The sequence below is a fragment of the Tasmannia lanceolata genome, unplaced genomic scaffold (genome assembly GCF_043159265.1).
Source record: "Tasmannia lanceolata isolate RefF3 unplaced genomic scaffold, GAP_Taslan_0.1 ptg000044l, whole genome shotgun sequence".
In the NCBI taxonomy this organism is placed as follows: domain Eukaryota; kingdom Viridiplantae; phylum Streptophyta; class Magnoliopsida; order Canellales; family Winteraceae; genus Tasmannia; species Tasmannia lanceolata.
The window spans coordinates 20,622,672-20,648,223 of record NW_027518721.1 but is presented as its reverse complement, the minus strand read 5'-3'; the positions used below and the strand labels follow the sequence as shown (position 1 = coordinate 20,648,223).

At 39.7% G+C, this 25,552-nt stretch overlaps 2 protein-coding genes across 4 annotated transcripts; one reads left to right on the top strand and one right to left on the bottom strand.

The window, feature by feature from the left end:
- Positions 1 to 4,358: 4,358 nt before the first annotated feature.
- LOC143863909 (uncharacterized) lies at positions 4,359 to 13,851 on the bottom strand. The gene is made up of 4 exons (XM_077374691.1): positions 13,446 to 13,851; positions 12,456 to 12,712; positions 5,755 to 6,206; positions 4,359 to 4,791 (listed from the first exon to the last, which is right to left on the bottom strand). The coding sequence occupies exons 1-4, from the start codon at positions 13,547 to 13,549 to the stop codon at positions 4,537 to 4,539; spliced, it is 1,068 nt and encodes a 355-aa protein (XP_077230806.1). The 5' UTR covers positions 13,550 to 13,851; the 3' UTR covers positions 4,359 to 4,536.
- Positions 13,852 to 15,841: 1,990 nt separating this feature from the next.
- Positions 15,842 to 19,857, top strand: LOC143863710 (protein CHROMOSOME TRANSMISSION FIDELITY 7-like). Of its 3 annotated transcripts, none has more exons than XM_077374466.1 (6): positions 15,842 to 16,250; positions 16,965 to 17,247; positions 17,319 to 17,414; positions 18,616 to 18,690; positions 18,776 to 19,161; positions 19,488 to 19,853. In XM_077374466.1, exons 1-6 carry the CDS (start codon positions 16,087 to 16,089, stop codon positions 19,627 to 19,629), a joined length of 1,146 nt encoding a protein of 381 aa, XP_077230581.1. In that variant the 5' UTR covers positions 15,842 to 16,086; the 3' UTR covers positions 19,630 to 19,853. The 3 variants fall into 3 exon arrangements, with proteins under 3 accessions (XP_077230581.1, XP_077230582.1, XP_077230583.1); XM_077374467.1 differs by having other exon boundaries at positions 15,846 to 16,250; positions 18,619 to 18,690; positions 19,488 to 19,851; XM_077374468.1 differs by lacking the exon at positions 15,842 to 16,250 and adding an exon at positions 16,506 to 16,871 and having other exon boundaries at positions 19,488 to 19,857.
- Positions 19,858 to 25,552: the final 5,695 nt, after the last annotated feature.

The window sequence follows — 25,552 nt, the reverse complement described above, 5'->3', positions numbered from 1 at the left end:
CAAAATCCCTTTTTATCTGATGCATCATGCCCAATTTAAAAGGGATTACTTAGGGAATAATGGAAAAAAAGTCATTGGGCAGCGCACTTTTGCAGGGAAGAACAGTCACCTCCTAGGAGATCTTGTCTTTATTGACTTATTCATATGAGGTGGCTGTCCTATCTTACAAAAGTGACGCTTGAAATGGCTTTTTGTGAAATTGCCAAGATAGTCCCCTTAAAAATCTATAGTAGGACCTACTTGTTAAGAAGGTTCAGACATTCCTTTATCTCCGCATGATGTAACCGTCTAATTTTGTAGAAGTTCTCCCTCTACAGATAAGAGGGCTAGGTTCATCGTATGGAGTTGATTTTTATTGCCACAACTTATCTTTGTTGTTTTCCAACCATGGTTTAAAATTTCAGTTTCGGTAACCGTTTCGGACCCTACCGAAAACCGACATTTCGGCGAAATCCAAAATTTGGTAATTTGATTCGAAATTCCGGACCAAATTTCAAATTAATCCGAAATTTGGTAAATGGCGAAAAATGAAATTTCGGAAAATTTCGGTTTCAGTCGAAATTTAAAACCATGGTTCCAACAAATGAATGGTTTGGATCTTCAAACAAAAAAGGCCCTACTGTTTTTGTAAAAAGATACATGAACTATAGGACACCATGGTGCAGCCAGAAAGAAAAGAAATAGATAAACATTAAAGGGCGTCGTGACTAATAAAGGAGGTGAATGAATTTGTAACTCTAATTGTTATAAACAATATACTTTGTATCAGAATTCTTCTCTATTAACTTAAGGTTTTCAATTGTATCTTTCTTCAATTATTAGTTGTCAACAGTTCGGGGTTCCAGATTAAACAATCCCCATGTTTACTCTTTTTTAGTTGTGATTTGCTAAGCAGTTTCACGGAACCCATTCTAGGCTCACTATTAGATGAATCAAATATGGGATTTGCTAGCGTCCGTCGCAAAAGGCATTTCGCAGATGCTCGGTCGCATGTCAGAGCAGCCACCTTGTGAATGATGCAAAATCTGCTGAAAAGTGAGCCTCTGTGGTGCTTGACATGCGACAGAGCATCTGCGGAATGCCTTCAGCGATGGATGATAGCAAATCCCATCAAATAAATAAGACAAAAACTGCTAAAAAGTGAGCCTGTGTGGGTGTTCTCTCCTGCAAAAGTGAGACGGGTAATGGCTTTCCGCAAAATTGCCTAGCAAATCCCATTTTATTTGTATTCCACAGGACAAGGCATCCAAAAGCTTTCCCTACATCTTCTTAATTAAGAGCAATAAACTTACAAGACCATTTCAATTCAGCATTTTCCTCGATAATCTTCCACCCCGGTTTGTTTGACTCTGGGTTGTTCCTATATTACTTTCTTAATTACTCTTACAATTGGAAAATAATAGAGGAAGTTGCATTTGCAGCTTCCCACCCCAAAACAGCCAAAGTAGCTTATGCCGTGTGGATCCTTTTATGTGTAGATAATCAATGGAAGCTGCAAAATGTTGAAGTCTGTTTTTAGTTCAGATGAAATTTAAACAAGAAAAGTTTAAGACGAAATAATTTTTATCTAAAACATGAAATTTTGGGAAGTGATATATCCGCCCCTTTTGATCACCAGGAACACCCTCTGTCAGTATACATGGCAATCAAGGGTAAGGGTGTCAATTTTGGCTTGAGCTCGGCTCGAATCCTTAACGAGCCGAGCCGAGCCGGCTCTCCAGGCTCGTTAAGCTTAACGAGCCGAGCCCGATTTAGGCCAGGCTCGGCTCGGCTCGGCTCGTTAAGGCTCGTTAAGAATTTAATATATTTAAATATATATATATTATATATTAATATATACACTAAAAGGGTTGTCTAGGGAGTAAAAGGGAGAGGCAAAATATGTCACTTCATTTTAGGAACCCCATTTGTTACTTGGACCACCCCCATAGTGTAAAAAAAGTAGTGAAATTACACAATATAGGGCTGTCCAGGGAAGATGAGGGGTGTGAAAAAAAGCTCGGTAAGGCTCGCGAGCCTGGCCGAGCCTGACCGAGCCGAGCCTGATTCGAGCCCGAGCCGAGCTTTTGAGCTTAACGAGCCGAGCCGAGCCTGGCCAAGCTCGGCTCGGCTCGGCTCGTTTACACCCCTAATCAAGGGCATTGAATTCTTCTGACATCAAGTACAACAACCTCTCTTTAGTCATTGATACACTGATAGGGGGTGTTCCTGGTGATCAAAAGGGGCGGATATATCGCTTCCCGAAATTTTTTATATGCTTGCCAAACATGCCCTTAATAACTTCCCTGTTGTCCTAAAATTGTGTATGTACAAATTGAAATGGAACAATACAGGTGTGCGCTAGGGGTTCGCAATCCTAAAACATAAGGGGAGTGTAGCACACTCAATACATGCTAGGTCAGATTTGAGGCTTAGGATTTGCATCAAGATGGAGATGATCTTAAGATTAAAACGAAAATTAGAAGAGAATATGGGTGTAAGTTGGTGGAATATGGCGTGTGCACGACATATATGTAGAGTTTTCCTAATATCTCTCTCCTAGGACTTAAAAGCTAGATCTTTCAATCAGATTAAGGGTGTAGATCACTGCCTCGTGTCTCCACCAATCATACATTTCCACCTAAGTGTGAACAAAATGTGAGAAATTATGATAACTTTCACTATCTTTCCCTGAAAAAGCTAGAAATTACCTGCTCTAATTCCCGTATTTGCAGATATTGGAAATGGGTTTGGCTGTTTTTATGTGGCGGCAGTTCCACCACAAAATTGAAGCCGAAAGGTTTTGAATTTTTATATTTTATTTGGTTTTATATGTTCTAAAAATGGCAGTTTTTTCTTGTTATATTATCCTGTTTACCTTTCGAGGAATGATAGAATGAAGGGCGCCCCTATTGGTTATTTATGCAAAGTCAACATGGTTTCCACTTTTTTCGGCGCCATAATTTGCATAAATTAACCAATAGGGGCGCCCTTGAAGCTGATTTTTGCAAGGGCGCCCTTCATTCTATCATTTCTCTTATCTTTCTGCATTGAATTTCAGCTGTTGATAATTTCAGTGGAGGTTTTCAAGGACCTCAAACCGTTGGATCTTCGTGATGTGGAAAATGTGGTCGGTTGGGAACTTGGGAGATAAGGAAGCCCCCTCGGTTCCGACCCTTTACACCATAATCGCCGCCCAAAGAAGCCCCAAACCCCATATTCTTTTGGCTACCTTTTTCACCTGTGTCAGCTTGTTGTACATGTAAGAAAGTAAGAGCCCATTTGGATACCTCGTATTTTGTATTTGGATTTGGGATTGAGTTTTGAATACAAATTGAATAGATCTGCCAGCCCATCTAGAGGGAGAGAGGGAGAGAGAGAGGGAAGGGGGTACTTCCTAGTGGAGGGGAGAGGTTGAGGAGCAAAGAGGGTGAAGGAGCTGCTAGATCTGTGGATTTTCAATTTCTTATTTCCACAGCATATTTGGAAATTTGCTTTTTTTCACTGTCAGTTGCTAATTTGGAAATTGAAGGATTTGATCCAGACCCAAATCACAGTGATCCAAATCAAAGTGCAAAAAGGGCTGCAAATGTGAGAAATCCAAATCAAATTCTTCTGGGCATCCAAACAGGCCCTAAATGTAAATCAATTAAAAGAACAGGATATGATATTACAAGTTTACAACTCTCTTTTCCAGCATTTCAACCCCCTTTTGCTTTCTTTTCCAAAAAAGTACCGAATGGAAATGCTGGAAAAGAGGGTAGAAATATCACCTCACTGTGATGTTAACATGGTTTTAAATTCCTAAACTGTTTGTTTTGGCTTTGGAGTAGTGATTGAGTCTAATAACAAAACCGATTATTGTTCTTAAAAATAAACATAAATTTCAGTCCAATAATCAGTTTTAGAGGAATGTTAAAATGAAGGGCGCCTTGTGAAAACCGGCAACAATGGCAACCCCATTGGGCAATCTCACCACTGTGCACTTATAATGTCACAGTAAAGGAATAATAAGTGCACTTTGGTGAGATTGTCCAAGAGGAGCACCATTGTAGCTGTTTTTTACAAGGGCGCTTGTCAGTTTAGCATTCCTCTTGTTTATAAAGCTCTGTTTCTTTCTACATAAAATGGGTGTAAAACAAATTCTACGCCCATTTTTTATTTATAAAGAAACGCTCAAATGTTTTCTATCACTGTCATTTGGGTGAATGAATTCTTTGTATTATCTTTGTTCCTTCAGGACCACCTCGGTTCTGTTTTTACATATATATATATATATATAATCTGTTGCCCTTTTCAAAAAAAAACAATGATGGTTAGCATAGTCAAAATTCAAAACCATTTAGCAAAGCATGGAGAAAAATATTAGAGGTTACAACTTACAAGCAGATAGAGGAATTGAATAAGAAGAAGAAAATAACATGAAGAGTTCAAACAACAGGCAGGGAAAATATCATAACAACAATACATTTAAAGAAAGAAAGAATGGAAAAAGGGAAGACATAAGAAGGAAAGTAGAGTAAAGTTCAAAGAAAAACTCATGAATGCAGATCTCCTTCAGAGAATCCCCATTTCCTTCCTTGTCTTGCCCACAAACAAATCCTTGGATTTGATCATGCCTGGTATGCAACCGATTGTCGTCATAAAAGGGAATTGTGCCACTGCTTCCTTCCGCCCCAATGAAACAATCGCCAATACGCTTCCAGCCTTATATGTCTCCATCTTGCTCTCCTTTTCTCCATTTATCAACAGCTTTATGTTCTTCGCAACCACCAAAGCATGCTTCTGAGCATAGAACCCTTGCTTGATTTCCTGTTTTTTTTCCCATTCACCAATGGCAATACATAGAAACATATAAATTTTATGCTAAAACAATCTCACTCAGTTCAACAATTTGGTAGGCCAAGGATTAAATATCTCTATAAACCTTTTTTTTATGGGTAAGCTGGGGTTAGGCGGGATATCCCTAAAAACAGTTTGCATATAATCTCATAATATGCAAATAGTTTTATAGTTGAGGCCCTGTTTGTTTTAGACTGACAACAAGCAGGGCCTTAACCATAGGATGGTCCAAACCGTCCATTTGATGGGGCCATAACTAAAAGAGGTTGTGCCAAAAAATATATTTATGTATGATGATTTCAACCCTTCCATCTATAGAGGTTTCCATAACATGCATTTCCTCTATAGATCAAAGGGCTATGACCATCCTTCGGAAATAATATTTTGGGCACAACTTATTTACATTTTGGCCCATCAAATGGACAGTTTGGATCATCCTATGGTGCAGGCCATATGATACTTGTAGAAAAAACAAGGGAATATAAGGGCTTACACCATATAATTTCTCTTAAAAGGCTATCAAAAGGTTATTACAGTTCCCAAGAGGCTCTGGCAAGCCAATTAAAAAACAAAACAGGCTAGGACCACTGAAATATCAAAACATGAAAGTGCTGATATAATTTCCCTTAAAATAAATCTAATTTGCAAATAAAAACCAATTTTTGGTTGCATCAAAGTGGCTCTAAATCAAGGGACATGCAGTGAAGTCATCTACACACACAAGATCACTGCTCGTTCACAGTCATTCTACTTTGTAAAATGAGAATTAAACATTGACTCAACTCAACTAAGCCTTCGTCCCAAACTAGTTGGGGTCGGCTGAGAATTCAACGTTGACATTCCTGATATTTATCTATCATTTATCCATGTGATATTTGCCATGAGATGAAAAGGGAATTGCAAATTCATATCAAAGAAAAACAGAACACTCACCGGAATGTTGGTAATATCTCCGATGGCGAAGGCTTTCTTTCGGCCCCTGACCCTCAAGTTCTCATCAACCATCAGTCTTCCATATTTGTCCAAGCAATCCTTTAACACACTCTCTTTCAACCATGATGAACCCAATGGTTTACCCACACACCGGAAAAAACAATCCGCCGCAATGGTTTCTCCGGCCGATGTTTTAAAAGTTCCGGCCTCATCTGATTCAGTGTCTAAATCTACTGATTGATTCAAAAGGACATCTACTTTCTTCGCGGTCAGCCAATCCAGTGTTTTGGTAGAAGCTTTGCTTCCTAGAAATTCCAACAGCCTAGGCCCTTTGTGAACCAGAGTCACCTTCTTGTCAGGGTAGTCCACGGCTATCTCGCCGGCAAGTTCGACGCCGGTAGGGCCTCCTCCGACGATTAAAACAGATTTGGCTGATTTTATCTTTTGGTTATCTGTGATCAAGAATTAAAGAATGCTGTAATTAACTGACAACATGAATTATGCGTAACATTGAATTCAAATGCACGGGTGTATGATGAGAAAAGTTGAGTGGCCCCAACTTATTTTAAACTTATAAATATAATGTTTCATAGATTTGTTGATCCAAACTGATTGCCATGTTGGATGATGATTGGGAAGACATGGACCTCAAAGCTATGTCTATAATTCGGTTGAGCTTGTAACATTACGCTCGAGAAGACGGGAGCGGGTTTGTGGTCAAAGTTGGAGAGTACGTACCAAACCAAGTCTCTCACAAACTAGATATTCTTGATGAGGAAGTTGCTTTCTTTGAGAATGAAGGATGGTTCAAATATTTACAGCCATCTCAATGAGTTTAACAACATACTTTGTCAATTGGAAGGCGTTGAAGAGAAGAAGAACGATGAAGACAAAGCGGTAATTTTTCTTTGCACTATGCCGGAATCTTATGATCATTTGGTGACTACTCTAAGTTGTAGTATGGGTGATTCTCTTGGATTTGATTCGGTGTTTAGTACTTTACTTGCCGAAGAACTCCGGAAAAAGTTTTCTTTGGGGAGTTCAATAGAGATTGGATCGTAAGCCCATATGATAAGAGGTAAAGGTGAGGATCGTAGTGGCGCTTCAAAAGGTTTTTCTAGAAGCAGATCAAGACCCTGATCTTAGTCGAAGGGGCATGATGGAAAGAATGGTTGTTGGAATTGTGGTGAAAGTGGACACTTCAATAGGAATTGTTTAAGAAGAAGAAATCCAATTTCCAAAACGGCTTTTAACTCTGGAAGTTAGAAAAGTAAAGATAAGATGGACGGAGATTCTAAGGAGGCAAACTAAGTGGAGGTAGTTGCATCCGGTGATATAGAGGATGAGGTGTTGATAGAGGGTTGTAGCTCGGAATTTCATCAAAGTTGGGTTCTTGACAAGGGTGCCACTCATCATATGTGCCCACATAGATCTTGGTTTAGCGCATATGAGCCGTGTGAAGGAGGCTCGGTAAAGATGGAGAATAACTCAACTTGTAGGACACTTGGTGTTGGTTCGGTTAGATTAAAAATGTTTGATGGGATGATTCGCACACTTGAAAATGTCCGGCATGTTCTGGATATGTCAAAAGGATTGATTTCTTTGCCTGCTTTGGAGTTGGAAGGTTGTAAGTTTTCATGTGGAGATGGGGTCCTTAAAATCTCTTATAGCTATTACGTGGTGGATATTGCAATTTTCCATGAATTTCCCATTTGTCGCTCAACAATGAAACTTTGCTTATTTCTTTTTTTATTATGATCGACGAATTAGGGGGCTCTTGTGACCGTGAAGGGAGTTCGGGTTGGGCTCTTGTACAAGTTATTGGGAGGTCCCGTGGTTGATGATGTTACAAACATGCAAACATGGCGGTTGACAAAGGCTGTGGAAGAAAAAATGCAAGCACTTCAAAAGAACAAGACATGGGATTTGGTGGTGTTGCCAAAAGATCGAAAATGTCTTGGTTTCGAGACGGAAGGCTAGTTAGCCGGTGATTATGCATCAAGGTGGAGATTGCTGTAACGGTGATGTATAATCACCACCTCTTTTGTATTTTTTGTTTCTTTCTTGGAGTGGGTCCCACTTGGTCTTTAAGTGGGGTGTGCTGTAAATACATAAAAGTAAGAAAGGGTTGAAATAATGGGTTAGAACTTGAGAGGTTTTGAGAAGAGAAGGGAGGCAAAAATCTAGGGCAAGGAAAGAGGGGTTTTCTATTGGGGCATTAGGAGGGTTTTTTTTTTTGTGATACAAAAGCAAGGATTTCTCTTCTTCTTCTTGGTTACTCAAAGTGGTTCTTCTACTCAAGGGTGAGAGGAGACAATCTACGGCAAGAAGAAGGGGGGGGGGGGGTTCTCTTGGGGCTCTAGGAGGGCTTTTGTGGTGTGGTGAAACAAAAGCAAGGCTCTTCATCTTGAGGGTGAGAAGAAAGGTTATGGCAAGGCAAAAGGGGTTTTCTCTTGGGGGCTATAGGAGTGCTTTTGTGGTGAAGCAAAAGCAAGGTTCTTCTTAGAGGTGTGATCTTCTTCTTCCATTGTTATTCTTCTCCATAGAGTTTTCTTCTTTGCAAGAGAAGCATAGTGTGGAAGGTTTTTCCAAAGGGCTCATACTCGATGTAGAGATTTGAGGGTTGCTTCGGGTTTGCATAGAAGGTTGGAGAGAAGGGTTTTATCGGTGGGATTTACCGGTGGAGGTAATATTGTACTATGAGGAATGCTAGGGTCAAGCGGTGAAATAGCCGCTTGAACCTAGTCAGGCTGTGATTGGATAAAAACCGCACGTTTATTAATGTCCAAAATCCTTCAATTAACTACGGTTAAAAGAGAATCCCTATTTAGTCGGCTGCACTACTTTTTCTCTTTGTTTAGTTTCCCTCTTTAATGAGTTACCTTCTTTACGCTAGTAATTATGTTTTTTTTTCGTTTCCACTACTTTTTTATCTTTCTAAAGTTGGTTTTAATGGCGCAAGCTTGGCATTGTTTTAGTCTAAAAATATCAGAGTGCTTTAATTATAGTTAAAGATCCCGTAAAACCAATTAAAGATACAAAAACGAAAACGGAAAAATAGAGGGCAAATGAAGAATTCGACTGAGGAACAGATTGAAGAATTTAGAAGAACGAGAAGAAGGACAAAATCCAGGTAAAGATCTGAATTCGAGGAATTCCTCTGATAGTTGACCATGGTGAAAGGAGGGAAATAATGAGTGTCGCCTAAAACAATTTGAACTGGAATCTTCATCTATGGAATAAGGCCCACAGAGTCATTCTGCTCCGTCAGACTAAACTAAGAAAGCATAATTTTCTTGATCTTCTGCTATTCTTTTTTGGGCAGGTATTGGATTACAGTAAATTTCACTCTCAAGGAAAGTATTCTAACCATCCAAATTGTGGCCGTCAAATGGGCAGTGAGAAAGCAAAGAAGCAACAGTCTGGATTGACAGTCAAATTGATTTCTGATGAGAAATTATATGGTGCATGCTCGGGCATGCACGTGTTCCCCCACCTTGCCAAAACAGTGGGGCCCACATTTTTCGGTGATCCAAACCGTTCATTTGTTGGACCCTGATGTGGATAGGGTCCAGGAAGAAAATATTCTCCATAGCCGATCTGTGGAAGTTTTTATACTACGCCATCCATTTTAAACTTCCACAATGTTGGGGAAACACGGATACACCACGGCGGATAAATTTCCACCCTTCTTTTTTTTTCTTTTTTTTTTTTCTTTTTTGAAATGGCAAGATGAATTCATTAAAAAGGAAGGGGACCAAGGTGGGCCTCAACCAAATGTACAAGAAAATAAAACAACAATAACAAGAAAGACAAATCTCAGGGAGGAAGGAAGTCAAACCACTCCAACTCCAACCCCCTAACCCCACTTCTAGCCAAGGAGTTCGCCTCCCCATTAGCAGATCGCCGAACATGATTGAAAACAATAGATGAGCCCGCAATTAAATCATCTATTTCATCAAAAATAGAAGAAAATCTCCAAGGAGGCGACACCAACCCCTTCAACCATTTAATCACATTCAAAGAATCTCCCTCCACAATAGTGATATCCATGTTATCTCTCTCAAGCCTTTTTATGCCATGATAAACCGCCCTCACCTCGGCCTCCGAGGCATCACAAACTCCAAGAGGGCCGGCAAAAGCCCAAATAACTTCACCACAAGCATCTCGACACAACCCACCAACACCGGCCGGGCCCGGGTTCCCAATACTCGACCCATCAAAGTTAATTTTGAACATTTCAATAGGCGGAGCCTCCCATCTCTGAACAATCGGATGCCGGATCTTCCTACTAAAGCAAACAATCCTCCAACCCTCCCATAAGTCAAAGGCCGATACAAAACGGAAAGCCGGTAAACTTCTCGCCCATGAAATAGTGAGCGCAATAATTTTCATATATATCCAATACGGAGATTTTGCAACCCCTTCAAAGACACGGGAGTTTCTCTCTTTCCATATCACCCACCATGTTGCAAGAAGACACAAATTCCACAATACTTTGCCCTTCTTCTTCCATGGCACAAAAGTCCAAAGAAGAATCAACTCTGGAATAGAAAATGGAAAAATCCAACATATGCCAAATCTCAGAAATATCAAACTCCATACCTGACGCTTTTAATTTCCACCCTTCTATCTGCGGATCAAGAAAATAGCCACGAGCAAGAAACCACAAAGCACAAAAATATGAATCAACCACACAAATCAAGAACACACGATTTTAACGTGAAAAACCCTTCGATGTGAAGGGAAAAACCACGGGACAAACTCCAAAAGAAATCCACTAATGAAAAGAGAAATACAAAGTCTTTCTTCTCAGATTTTCCCAAAAACTTGAGGCATGCATAAGAATAGAAGATTAACAATCAAATCTTTGAGGAAATACGAGTTACCTCACGAAACCCTTGCGAGAGAACACTTTCCCACCTCAAAGAACCAAACGTGAGAGATCTTCTTCTTCTTCTCCAAGAACCACTCAAAAATCCTAGGTTTTGGCTCTTTCTTTTTCTTTTTTTCTTTTTTTTTTTTTGAAATGGAGGTTTTGGCTCTTTCTTCTTCCCTCTTCTTGCCCCTTTGCAAAGACTTCAAACTTCAATGGAGATTAGAGCTTCTGAAAACCTCTTTAGGATTTACCCAAAGCAAACCCTAGAACACAACAAGATAAACCCCTATTTTCTTTTCTCCCTTTTCTCCTCTCTCCGTTTCTTTTTTTTTTGTTTCGTTGCTATTTTTTCAACGATCCACTCACGACTCTCTTTTATTAAGAGACTTGCGTGAGTGGGTGGGGGCCTACTGCATGGGATGGACCCACAACACATAAATCGAAGGGTTAGGAACAACCTATGGAGAAGATTTTCTTGGACCTATCTACGTCAGGGTCCAACAAATGAAAGGTTTGGATCACGCAATAAATGTGCCCCATTGTTTTTTATGGTGCATGTGCATGCCCCAGCCGGCACCATGTAATTTCTGTAGTTGACTAAAATAGCTAGTAATCCACTGATATTTTAAAGTTCTTGAATTGGTGATTGGGGTAATTTTGATGGTGGTTGTAAGGGTAATTTTGGTAAATTAAGGAAAGAAAAGCAGCAAAATATCAATGGGTCCCACCAAGAAAAGCAATGAAGCGAAAAAAACACAATTACTAGTATTAAAGAAGGTTAACTTGTTAAGGAGCAAAAGAGAAAAGGTAGTGCAACATACTAAATAGGGGATTCTCTTCTAACCATAGTTAATCGAAGGATTTTGGATATTAATAAACGCCAACATGGCGACTTTTTATCCAATCGCAGCCCGACTAGGTTCAAGCGGCTATTTAACCGCTTGTCCCTAGCATTCCTCTTGTACTATTTTGGTTTTAAATAGTGGATTGAGTGTTGCCTTGTCCGTAGAGTAGCCCATTGTGGTAAACCACGTATATTCTTGTCTTCTTGAGGTAACTTGTGTTTTGCTTCCCTTTGGTGGTTGTGGCTTGATGGCATATATATTTTCTCCATCTTGTAGTGCAAGATCTTGGGAATTTCCGTGTGTTCGCCGGTGGTAGACTGGCGGATGTTATTAGCGGTGGGTTTTGGCCGCAACACCATGCCACAACGAGGTTGACAACCAAACACTACCTACCACTATTCTACGAGGTAGGTTTCAAGTAAATCCAATGGCTGTATCCTATTAACTACTTACACCACTAAGCTAGGAGGTAAATACTTGCAACCAAACAGAGCCAAGCGCAACATAGGCTAGGAGATTAGTAGAATAAAAAGTCAAAAGGGAGGAGACAAGCATTGGATTCGTCCGGAATAACCTCTCATAGAATAGTGGAATAAACTACATTACGCTAGTGTTTGGTTGTGCGACATAGACTACGAGTTAATGGGAATAAGTAGGGGTGCCATTACCAATATAGAGAGTGAAGAGAGTGAAGAAAGAAATGAGAGAGAGAGAGAGAGCACCATTTCCAATATTTTTTCAACTAAAATTCTCCACTACTTTTGGTAGAATTTGGTTTGAAAGTGAAAAGGAGAGTAGATGAATGCCACATGCGCACACAAGCAATAATTATGTCAGAAACATGGGGAATCTATGAAAAGTTCAATGCAATGTTGGCAACCAGACGAAGAATCTGCTTTACTTTTCTTTCAAAATTTCAATGGATGCCAATCGTTTGTGCATACAGAAATGCTAAGATAAGAGATAGATGAAGAAACCTGTTTGGAATTGGTGGAGCCTCTGGGTGCGGTCTTCTGGAACGGAGTCCGTGTGACCGGTGGCTATGACGAGATAGTCGTAGGGAAACATATGGCCATCGGCGGTCAAAACCTCCCTATCCGTCACATTTATGGCAGAGGACTTAATAATCCTCCCGTTCCTCAAGTACTCCGTGTGCTTAACAACAGACCTCTCTGCAAACGAAGGCTCCACCATACATCTCAGCTGAGCCCATGGGATCTCAAAATACTCCTTCCTGTTTTCAATGAATTCATTTTAAAAATGACTATAGCTACCAATATTTGCACTACATTGTTATGATAATTGCACTAACTCATCTTCTCTTTTCTTATTTAAAGAGCTGTCAAACGTTATTACAGCACCCAATAAACTCTCACAAGCCCATTAAAAAGAAAAGACAAGCTGAGTTTGTGCAATTATCAAAACATGGTAGTGCCAAAATCATTAGCCTAGACAGATTGACAGAACAGAAAATAAACAAAAAATCCCATTTGTGAGAAATATTGGATCGCATTAAAAAAGAAAAGACAAGCTGAGTTTGTGCAATTATAAAAACATGGTGGTGCCAAAATCATTATTAGCCTAGATAAATTGACAGAACAGAAAATAAATAAATAAATAAATCCCATTTGTGAGAAATATAGGATCACAAGATAGACAAGAAGATCAAAGGAAAATCACAATTCTTAACCCCAGAAAACTCCAAATAAATTTCCTAAGGAAACCCATTTGTAAATTAACAAATATGGGTTATTTTTGGGCTTTTCTTACAATAAGAGAATCATATTCGAAAATGGGTTTTGCCTAATGAAGAATAGCAAAAAAATTGTGCCCCCGAAGGTATTTGAAATCAAAGAAAACAAAATTTTATAAACATGAGGGTTTCAATGTTTTTTTCCCACAAGATATCCAAATATTCTTCATTTTTCTTTCTGGGTATTCTACATGAAAAGAGAGAGAGAGCTTACGGGTCTATGAGGATGACATCTGCAAAGAACTGGAGAGATTTTACAAGGAGTCCACCTGCAATTCCACCTCCAACCACAACAACTCTCTTACCTTCAGAGCCCATGAAAATTTAAACAGACCAAAACCCAACAAGAGAAGAAATAAAATAAGGTTCTGGGCTCTTCTTATTTCATCAACTGAACTTATAAAGTAAGGTTTTGGGCTCTTCTTATATTATCAATTGTGCTTTATCTACATTTATTTAGGGGATTTAACAGCATCCTCGCAAATCACTAGCAAATTTATATATTTAAAGTCATTGGTTTGCTCCCCAGCGACGAGCGTTCGAATCCCCCCTTGCTTACAAGATGCGTGTGGTTTCCGGGTGATTGCGCGCATCCGTAGGGAAATAGTCCTACCCCGAAGGGGGTGGGAACACCCTTCATTACCAAAAAAGAAAAGAAAAGAAAAGAAGGGAAGTGATATTTACGCCCCTTTTGATCACCGGGGACAGCCAGCATCAGTGTATCAATGGCAAAAGGGGGCTAATGTACTTTATGTTAGAAAAATCCAATGGCTTTGATTGCAGAGTATACTGGCAAATGGGTGTCCCTGGTGATAAAAGGGGCGTAAGTATCATTTCCCTTAAACAATCACCATGTCTACCCTTTTTTTTTATTTGCTAGGCTATTTCGGGGAAAGCCATTTGGCGCCTAACTTTTGCGGGGGCCCAAACAGCCACATAAGATGAATTAATGAATAAGACAAAATTGAAGGGAAATGGATTTCTGCAAAATTGCCTAGGAAATCCCTTTTGACGACGCCTAGAAACTCCTCCCCTCTATCTCTTTTGGAGCATGAAACTTATTATGACCTTTCAATTCCGCGTTTTCCTTAATATTCTTCCACCCTGGTCTGTTTGACTCCGAGTTGTTACCATATTCCTTTCTTACACTAAATTAGAATTGGAAAATAATAAAAGGAAGATGCATTCGCACCATCCCACCTCAATACAGCAAAAGTAGCCTATGCCGTGTGGGTCCATTTATGTGCAGATAATCAATGGAAGCTACAGAATGTACAAGTCTTTTGTGACTCCAGATGAAATTTGGCTATGAGGAACATCTAGAGAGGATGATAGACTAAGTCAAAATTTGTCACTACCGACCGCTACCATTACTGGTGAGCGTATAAGATCCAGCCTCCATGCTAGCCGCCAACTTGTCATCACCTGAAGCAGCACGCAGTATACCTAGGGGTGTTCATTATTCGGTTATAACTGAATAACCGAACTGAACCGAATTGGTTTGGTTGGTTGGGTTCGGTTTTTGTTTCCTTTTTGGTTCGGTTTCGGTTATTTTATTTTTTTTGGAAATTCGGTTATTCGGATTCGGGTTCGGTTATCTCAAAAAAGAATTCGGTTAACAGAATAACCGAAATTATGGATAAAAACCATTATTTTTCTAAAAAAACAATGCTATATGGGCACTCCGTAGGATGATCAAAACCGTCCATATGATTGATCACAACTTAATTAGGTTGTGCTCAAAAAAATCATTTCGATAGGATGATCCTAGCCCTCCAATCCAAACCAAGATTTTGCTTTTTCCCTTCTTTTTCTCCCACCATTCGATTATAATCGAATTTTTAATTGGTTCGGTTTCGGTTATCGAAATTTGATAACCGAAATTATTTCGGTTATCAAATTTTGGTCTATTCGGAACGGTTATAACAGAACGAACACCCCTAAGTATGCCTCTTGTCACGTGACCTTCCTAGATCGCACGCACGTGGTTCATAGCATGCCTTCGGTGATTTACAGTGTCACGTTATTCTCACATTATTCTCACACACTCCGAAAACACAATCAAATCTCCAAGCTCGAAGAAACCCCACTCCATAACCGGCCAGGCCTTCTCCCTTGGGTAGACATACCCTCATATGCGCGTATCCCCTGAATATCTAGTGACCTCTCGCCTTTCTTTTAAATTCAACTCTCCTCTCTTGGTGCTTCTTTCTGACTAGAGTGTCTAAGGGTTCTCTCAGAGTTCCAACTCCAAGTGGTCCTTAACCTATTGCGAGTGGGTGCAAGTCTTAGACGCATCGAGGATCCATCCCCCAACTCCTTCCTGCCGTGAGAAACAGAGGGCAGGGCCACACCCTTACGCTCCACCAGATTTGAGCATCATCACTAATTATAAATGTAATTTGAAAATCACGTGACAGTTGGTGTGTGCAATATGTGTCGAGGGTTTGTCATGTGATGAAGATTGTAGTGGCCACAATCTTACCATCACAGATCTCCGATCAAGTTAATGGCCACACAATCTAACACTAAAACTAGAGTAACATCCAATTAACTTGACCCTAAAGGTGTCAATGGACCTAGATGGTCTGATGGATCCAAAGGGCCTGAACATTGATGAAGAAAATTTGGGCACAACATTTGGATCCCTTTTAAGTCTATTGGGCCCCTTGTGAATCCGATCCTAGTTGAAGAAATGCCCAAGTTGCAATGTAAACATACAAGTGGACAGTAATGCCCCTCGCATTCTTTCAAAACTTCCTTTCTAAAACTGGCGGGAATTCTGTATTAGAGATCTGCATTCCCAAAAGCTAGGGCCTCACAAAACCTGAGAGAAAACCCTCCAAAACCCATCAATGCAGGCTAAAATCAGTGCTTTCTTCAAGCCTTCCGCGTCCAAAAACCCTAACCCACCTCGACTTTCCGATTGCCTCGAGGAAGGTAACGTTCTTTCAGAGTTAAAGGAGCAGGAATTTCTAGTGACATACAAGCGTCGAGTTCCAAAGACTAATTCCAACAGGTATTCCATTTTTCTGCACACATATTTACTTTTCTGATTACAACCCATCTATTCGAATTTTGTAATACTATCATTTTATCTTAGAAATCAAGGATTGGGTCTTTTCTAGATTCCCTCTGTGAACGATCTTTTCTTGCACCTAATCTTAAGCTTTGAGAGTTGCATGATGTTGATAGTTTTATTGGGTCTTTTCTACATTGTATAATTTCAGAAAATCAAAGTTTTATAGAACCGGGGATTAAATTGCAAAAGCAGAATAGGGTTTTGTTATGGTCCTGAGTTGGGGCTGCTTAAGTATGGGAGACTAGGTGGGACCCACTCTGGTTTGAGACAGGTTTAAAGGGCCTAACCTAACGCGTTCCATCAGCTCTGGAGCTTTTGGCGTATTGGCATTAGAGTGAAGGGGTGACCTGTGAAAAGGGCAACATGAAAAAAAGCTAGAGTGAAAGCCGTCACAGTGGGCCGCAGAGACGGCAGATGCAGGAGCATGGTGGAATGTTACGGTCCTGTGGGGGCCTAATTAGGTATGGGAATGCGTGGACCCAATCTGATATTGGGGAGGTTTAAAGGGCCTAGCCTAACACGTTCCATCAGCTCTGGAGTTTTTTGCGTATTGGTTGGGTACCTAACATGTTTCTTTTTTTTTTTCATCTTTTTTTTTTTTCGATTTTCTACTACGCATTGGATTATCATTCTTACTTTCTGCTTGGACAGTGATGATGAAGACAAATGTGAAGTGCAAGATGAGCAAGCAAGGGAAGCTACTGTTTCAAAATCGAATGGCCTTTTGGAAAATCATCTTGTAAATTCATCATCCCAGAGTAGAATCCTAAATAAGAAGAGAAGTTATGCTCAGTATCATTTGGCGTTAGGGCAATCTGATTTCCTTCTTCACAGATGCTCAGTATGTGGTTTAAAGTATGCTTGTGGAGATGAAAACGATGAAAAGGTTCACAAGGCGTTCCACAAGAATTACTATCAGGGGATCCAATTCAAGGTTCATATTTGATTAATTGTTTGAATTGAGTCTCTCTTTTTCTTCGACTTTTATCTTTGACATTCCTACAGGGCTGGCGCAATGAGAGGGTTGTCTCTGTGCCTCGGAGTGATGGAGACCGCATCATTTTGGTTTTAGATGGTGACCCTCCCTCCCACAGAAATAAGGTTCCAATTATGTTCTCATTTTTGGATTGTGTAGGCATTCTGCATGAGATTATTCCTGGGCATTTTTTTTGAATGGTAAAAAAATTAGATTAGGCTCCATTTCTTTTCTTTTTTTTATCAGCAAGCTGGGGTTAGGCAGACCCCCACCAGAATATATTAAGAAAGAAACAAAAGTACAAGAGAGAACACAAGAGGACCATAGCCTCCATACAAGCTTACAACCTTACATATTCAATTCCAATCCTATCTAGGTGCAGTATTTGTAATAATTCTTGAGGAGATAAAGGCAGAGGAATATGCATCCCTTTACAAGGGCATGACCTTTTAGATAGTAAGTCTGCCGCTGCATTTGATTCTCTCCAGATATGCGATATCCTCCATGAGGAGAAGGAACTTGGCATAAGCACAATCTCTGATATCATACCTTCCTTCCTCCAGGACTTGTTGACCCGATCTTTTATAGTGTCCACTGCAAACAGGGAGTCTACCTCTATCCACATATGCTTAATACCGAGACCCCGGGCTTGTCGGACCCCATAATGAATGGCTGTGATCTCCAGCTCGAAAATCTCCTCCTTTTCGACGTTTTCAGAAAATATACTGATTGGCATTCCATTTTCATCACGGATAATTCCCCCAATACCGCCCCCCCTCAGCCTCCAGGGACACATCAGTATTTAACTTATACTCCCCTGTTCTTGGCTTTACCCAACTGCTTGTCCGAATCTCCTTTTTGACAGGAGAGAATTTGTAACCAAAATTGCTGGCTATCCTCTTCTTTGTAACGCTATCATCATCAACACGAATCAAACTGTTCAGTTTCACTCTAATGTCAGAGAGAATCTCTCTGAGGATTTGAGTCTTGTGCTTCTTCTTGTTTTCAAATGTTCTCTTATTAGGCTCCATTTCTTTCGATGTAAAAATGGACGTAAATTTGTTTCATGTTCATTTCTACGTCTAAAGAAACGGAGCCTTAAAGAAAAATAAGAGATAAAATCCTGTGACCGAGATGGTCAATACAACGAGAAAAGCAGGAAATAGATACAAATATAATCTCATAATGGGGGGAGAAAATCCAGAATCTCCAAAATTCTCCCTGCTGACCCCATCCCTGGGAAGCCTATCAACCTCACTATTGGCCGATCTTCTAACAGGGTGTGAATACTTTCCAGGCATGTAATCAATAACGTCCTCATGTCAGCAGGTTGAACAGGCTCTAAAGATCATGGAGAGGGAGCTTGGCTTAAGCGATGGATGGCTTCATAAGCTCTGCAAGGTAGTATATTTTACTATTTCCTTTGGAATATAAATTTAAAGAAAATTCTAACATGGGACTAGAGTCAATGACTCATCTGTGGCAGGTATATCTATTCATTTCCAGTCATAGGATTGTTGGATGTCTTGTTGTGGAACCAATAAGAACTGCCCACAGAGTTGTTGCAAGTCCAATGTCTTGCACTATCTCAGATAGTACTGATGCAAAGATTACCAAATCAATTCCAACCATCTCGGATGGCACCAATGCAAAGGCAGCTAAATCAAATTCAACACTGCAATTTGGGCTGGTGAATTTTAAGAGGGAAGTCATAAGAAAGGTTCCTTCTGTGCATGGTCTTGAGAAGGATGCTAATGGAGCTGTCCTCTGTGCGAAAGAAGCTGTGAAAGCCATTTGTGGCATTAGAGCCATTTGGGTTGTACCCTCCAACAGAAGAAACCGAATTGCCACACAATTATTGGATGCTGCAAGGTAGCTCTGCGGCCCTTGTGTGATTAATCCTTGCTTTTGATGAACTTACTGAGAACATTCTCATATGCTCCATTTCTACTAAATTCTTGTTCGGAAGGGATACTGCTAACTGATCAGTTAATATGAATTTCATGCACTCTTTACAAGGTTTCTTTTCCCTTTCCACATTCGATTATTCAATTGACATGTGTTTGTCACTAGTCATCATCTTTTTTGGGCTTATTTTATTTCTTAGGAAGTATTTCCTATATGGGTTTGTCACTTATTTGCTGCTGATCTCTAAACTCACCAATTTTAACCCTATTTTTTCCTCATTATCTTTTCAGGAAGAGTTTTTGCAAGGGTTATGTTTTAGAACCATCGCAATGTGCATTCTCTGGCCCAACTTCTGCTGGAAAGGCATTGGCATCCAGTTACTGCGGTACCGAATCTTTCTTGGTTTATCAGACCAGTATGCTAAGCCACTAGGTAGATAATTTAATCTGCCAGTTTTTAGACTGATTTCTTCAGGTAGCTCTGTAGAAATTATTAACTCATGGATTTAAGCATTTTAATAAAGTACTATCTGCTTACATTACTCTTTGTTGGATGAAATTGTTTCATGAAATGTAAGCAATGATCCCAAAATCCTCAAATTCATCACAACACTTGGCAAACTGCGAAGCTTTTACAAATTAGTTTACTTTCTCCTGTTATTTTCTGAAAATTTTTCGAGCAACTTGAAAATTAAACATTACATCCCAAATCATACTATTTGATTGGTTTTTTATCCTGGAGAAGTGACTTCAATCGGCTCAGCAATTGAAAGGTGTAAAGAAGACAAACATTGCCAACCAGTATGGTTATTCAGCTGGTCATGGGGACTAGCACCTTCTTGCAGGAAAGGTGGTAATTGATGACCCACTCTATTATGTCAATGACTCTATTATCTTCAGAGGAAATGATTGCCGACCACTACAACATTAACCACACTTAAGAAACCTTTTTCTAAGTCAACTGTTGCACTGTGTTCCTAAGAGTCCTTTACATAATATGTTATTATTTAGTGAAGCATTGAGATTTTCAAGCATTTAGCTTTTCAAGGTGTCACCTCACTTAAGTGGTCGTCTTGAGTACAAGATGATTGCAAGTTTCTGATCCAGCAAGGTTCATTGGAATGAGTTCAACACATTGCCATTGCACAAGACACTAAGGTCTAAAATTCACACAAATTGGATGATCCTAGCTAAAAACATGACCAATAGAGTTGGCCATTAAATCTCTCTCTCTCTCTCTCTCTTGAATTGATTGTGAAATTTTCTTTCTTGATTTGTTATCAGAAGGGATGACAGTGCGTTTTGATTGAATAGGAATGTGAACATGATTGATTCTGGCACCAATATCGTGAAGAACATGGATGAGGATATTCCGAATTGGCGGAACATTTAATATCTAACAGAATATCCTAAGCATTATTAGGAGGTAGGATGACAAATCTCCTTGTGTTTAGTTATCATTCTATAAGACCAATAAGTACTTTATCTCCAATAGTTGAACTGGCTCCCTGAGCCAAGATCCCATTGTGAGACCAAGTTCTCTTCCAAATGCACATAAATCCGAGCATGATTTGCTTCCCAAGAGACCCAATGCCTATATGTTCCTGCCTCATGAATCAAGGTCTCATCAACTCAAAGCAGTTGCGTTTTAGTGAGATGGGTAAGAGATGTAACCCATTCAAATCTACATCCATCTCTCTTAAGGAGGTATGGTCAAGAAATTACTGGATATAGCAAATGTTTTGTTTGAATATACCAAGTTTTCTAAAACTACGGGATATGGCAAATGCTTTGAACATGCCATTAAATCTAAGTAGAAATCTGCAGATGATTCCAGGAAGACTTGAATTGAAAATTGCAGAATATAGCAAATGTTCTAAATGTGCCAGTAAATCTAAGAAGAAACCTGCAGATGATTCCAGGAAGACTTGAATAATTTATTAACTTTACAATGCATCTCTGGTGATGTCTTATGATAGATAATACTTGCTCGGACGCTTGAAATCAATCATATATATTGTAAACTAAAGGGAGATTTGCAGAAGTTTATGGTAGCTAATCTTTGCAGTTCTTTTTGGGTAGCAAGTAATTCTATTGCCACTTCTCTGTCTCCACAAGCTAATATCCTGAATGCAGAACAAGGAAATGGGTCATTAACAGTGTTGGGATAGGTGTCTTGTTTCCCACTCTGTGTGGGATTTCCCTTGTAATAGTGACCTAGCGTAACTAGGAATGGGCTGTCTCTTGCTTTCTTAGTTGTACTCGGAGAGAGAGACAGAGAGAGAGTTTCCTTTTGGGATTTCTCCTGTGGTGAGTAATTGAGAGGGGCCTTTATCAAGAGGGGCCATTTTGTTCCTGTTGTTTTTTTTTGTAAGGTCTTGATCGAGAGAGAGTGGGACGGATTGTGGTTTGCGGGTTTTCTGACAATATGCCTTCTCTTCACATGATCGTCAATCCAGTATCAAGGTTTTAAATTTCGACCGAAATTCGAAATTTCGGACCGAAAGTTGATTCCGAAATCGAAATAGGGTAAACCAATTGGGTAAACCCGAAATGTTACTTTATTTCATCCAAAATTTTTAAATTTCGGTCTGAAATTGTAGGGGAATCACGTTAAAAAGTAGAATTTATTAATTATTTAATATTTCCCTGAAATTTTGGGCGAAATTCCGCCAAACTTTCAGGCGGGGATAAAATTTTACTATTTTGATTTTGTGGGATTTCGAACGAAATTTTTTGCTGATGAGTACCGAAACGCATTACGAAACCGAAATTTAAAACCTTGTCCAGTATTTCTTTCATGCTCGCACGGAGCACATTGAGATTGACTACCATTTCGTTCAGGAAAAGGTTTCAATTGGATCTTTAGTCATTCGGTTTGTTCCATCCTGCCACCAACTAGCTGATATCTTCAACAAACCTCCACCTCAACATCTATTTCTTGATCTTTGGTTCAAACCGGGTCTATGGCTTGCTCCAGTTTGAGGGGGAGTAAAGAAGAAAGTGGACCAATAAAGGATCGTATTTTTGAAAGACAAAAGATTCCAGCCATCAAGGATCTTGTTTATAAATGATGGTCATCTGTCTTGGAAAGACAAAAGATTCTAGCCATCACTTATTTTTAAAGACAAAGATGCAGCCATTTCTCATGCAAACAGTTTTGTAAAATATGATATGCAGTCAATTCATACAAGCAATTATAGAATCTGAGGATACAACTCAACTCAACTAAGCCTTTGTCCCAAACTAGTTGGGGTCGGCTAAACTAATTATAGAATATGACGATATCAAGATATAATTGGTTTTAGAAAATTTTGACTTGCAGCCAACTCATTCAAGCAATTCTGAAAAATAAAGATAGAAGCCATCTCATCAAAATTGTACGCGTATTCAATCTATAAACAATGTGTATACTTACTCTTATATAAAGATATTATCTCCTTTAGAATATTAATGGGACTCTCAATTCAATCGAGGAGATCCCACCAAATCCGTGTGTACTCTATAATTATAGTACAAGAACACTCACATTGAGAAAAGAGAACAAAAGAGCTATATACAAAGTTTTGAGATTTCTTTAAAGCATTGATGAGTTTCCAGAATCAATACCAACACGGAACTGCTACCAAGAAGATATAGCTCTATCGAAACAGGGTTGGAGTGGTTGGAGAAACGAGACCACCTTCTTCATCTTCTTCTGAAATCTGAAGAATAAACATAACTGAAAACTACTTTTCAAAAAAAAAAAAAAACCGTAGGTGGAAACTTCTCGTTCATGGTTTTGCTTAGGTGCAGAAACTTGCTGTCTCCTATGCACTCTCCATTTGTCCCCTCCCCATTCTCAAAAACCTGGAAACAGAGCAATTCTCTTGCAATTCCAGAATCGACCTTGTTGACCGATTTGGTCGTGTCAACACCACTCGGCGGGTTTTCGATGGAATGATTCAAAGAGACGCAATTATGTGGAATTTGGTGTTTACTGGCTACTCCTAGAATGGATGTGTCGATGAAGCCCAATCTCTGTTCGATCAATCGGTAGGGAAGGATGTCGGACCTGGACGGCTATCATTACTAGGTACATTCAGAATGGGATTATTGAAGAGGCCCTTCAGTTGTTCAGCTCAATGCTCTAGCATAATGTAATTTCTTGGAATGCTATGGTTAGTGGGATGCACAGAATTGTGAAGTAGACTCCGCTCGGTGGTAGTTAGATGATATGCCTGAAAGGAACATCGTGTTGTGGAATTTAATGATCTCTGGTTACTGTCACTGCCATCGGATGGTCGAAGTTCACCACCTTTTTGAGCAATTCCCAGAGAGGAATTTGGTCTCTCTGTCAGTTATAATATCTGGGTACATTCAGAGTGGTCACGAGTGGACGATTTCAAAGTGATTGAGAATTCACAAATGTTTGAGGGAGACATGGTTGTCTAGATTGCAATCTTGAATGCTTATTAGAGGAATGGAAGATTGAGAAATCTCTGAGGAATGAATTCACCTAGTTTATTATGATTGCTGCCTTTTCTTAGGGCGACATATTTGATGATGTTGTCGTTTTGTATGAGAGAATTTTTGAACAGACAGTTGTTTCTCGGACTGTGATTTTGACAGGTTATGTTCAGAATGAGAGAATTCAAGAACCAAGGTGTCTGTTTGAACAGCTACAGGATCCAAATATGGTCACGCAGAACACTATATTTGCTGGGTATAGGTAGAATGGTATGTTTGAAGAAGCTAGCGAAATCTTTAGGAGAATGTCTGTACGAAATACTATTTTATGGGGTGCAGTGACGCTGGGTGTGTGCAAAATGGAAGGAGTAATGATACTTTGGAGCTGCTTTCCGAGCTTAGATGATTAGGAACGGTGCCAAGAAATTCTAGTTTTACCAGTGCTACCTTCAAGCTGATGACATGTGTGTTCCTTATATCTGTTTTGTAGAGATGACCCTTCTCCTTTCATTTCAGGAAATGAAAAGTGTTTTGGGTATGACTCAACATTAATTGACAACACTGTTTTCATTTCATGAACATGGAATGATGTTCTTAAATGCTTGAATTGTTATGAACTACGAATCAAGCTTTCTAAGCAGTGGGCAGGTTCAATACTTCTGTTTCTGTCTTTAAGGCAGATACTAGTTGGTATTGTCCATCAAGTTTAACAAATTTCACTCACAAATTTAAACTGACCATAACAGAGACTGTTATGAACAGTTAATGGGAAGAACCTTTCATGATCATATATCTCAGTTTGGGGCGTGGATGGCATTCCCAAATTCAAGAATGGATGTATGGGAACCATCAAACAAGATTTCCTTATGATTGGTAGGTAAAATACTTCTGTTTATTCTGTGTTTGGGAATTGGTATTTATTTTGTCCATAAAGGGTCAACTGTTCCTTTCCTTAATAAGAGAGATAAAAGGCTTCTGAGAAATGTGAAGAGAACAAAAGTAATACAACAAAAGCATGGATCCCCTTAAAAGGGGACAAATGGCATTTTGGTGTGTAAAAAGTGCGGGATATATGCATGCTTATTAGAGCTAGTGATGGGAACCATGCCAATTCGTGTGAGTGCCCATAGAATGATTTTAAATCCAACAAGTGGAGTGTCATTTTTAAAACCAAGGAGACATTTTGGATTTGCTGCCCGTGAAATGATTTCAAAGCTAAAAGGGAGGAGTGTCAAGAATCTAGTGTCTCTCGGCCGGTTGGATTTCAGGGGTTGCAGTTGGATTCATGAAAATCACACGCGGCTGTATAGTTCTGGTGAAAGGAGAGAAGTGTGCCTTATTATATCGTCAGGTTGGGGACACAATGACTAGTCTTTCTACGGTCTCGATATCTAGTTGGAAACGGAGTGATAGTGAGTGCACGTGTAGGATCTCTTTCGCAGTTGGTGCATATACGAGTTTCCAAGTTTCAAACAATAGTGAGAAAGTGACACTACCGTTGATCCCTCTCAAGTGTTGAGTAGGCAAGTCACGGGTTGGCAACTACACGTGCACTGACTGTGTTGCTCGAATCACAGGATAATTCGAGAGGTGTGTAGCTAGTCTTTTGGAAGGCCAATGGTGATTTACGGTGATAGTGGAAGCATCAACAAAAAAATCTTCAGGTAACTGGGAAATAAGCGGTAGAGATTGTTGAGAGAGATCAACTCATTCGATGTTGGCTGGCTGCATCTTCGTTTATGAGCTTCAACTCGTTCTTCAGGGATCGCCACCCATTTTTGGAGAGGGGCAGAAGAAGAGTCGAGTGCAATTTCCACATGTTTCTGCTCTTGTTAGATGGAGACAAACAGACGAAAAAGGAGATGACAAGGAAACCATGTGGGCTGACAGGTATTCCACGCTTCTTC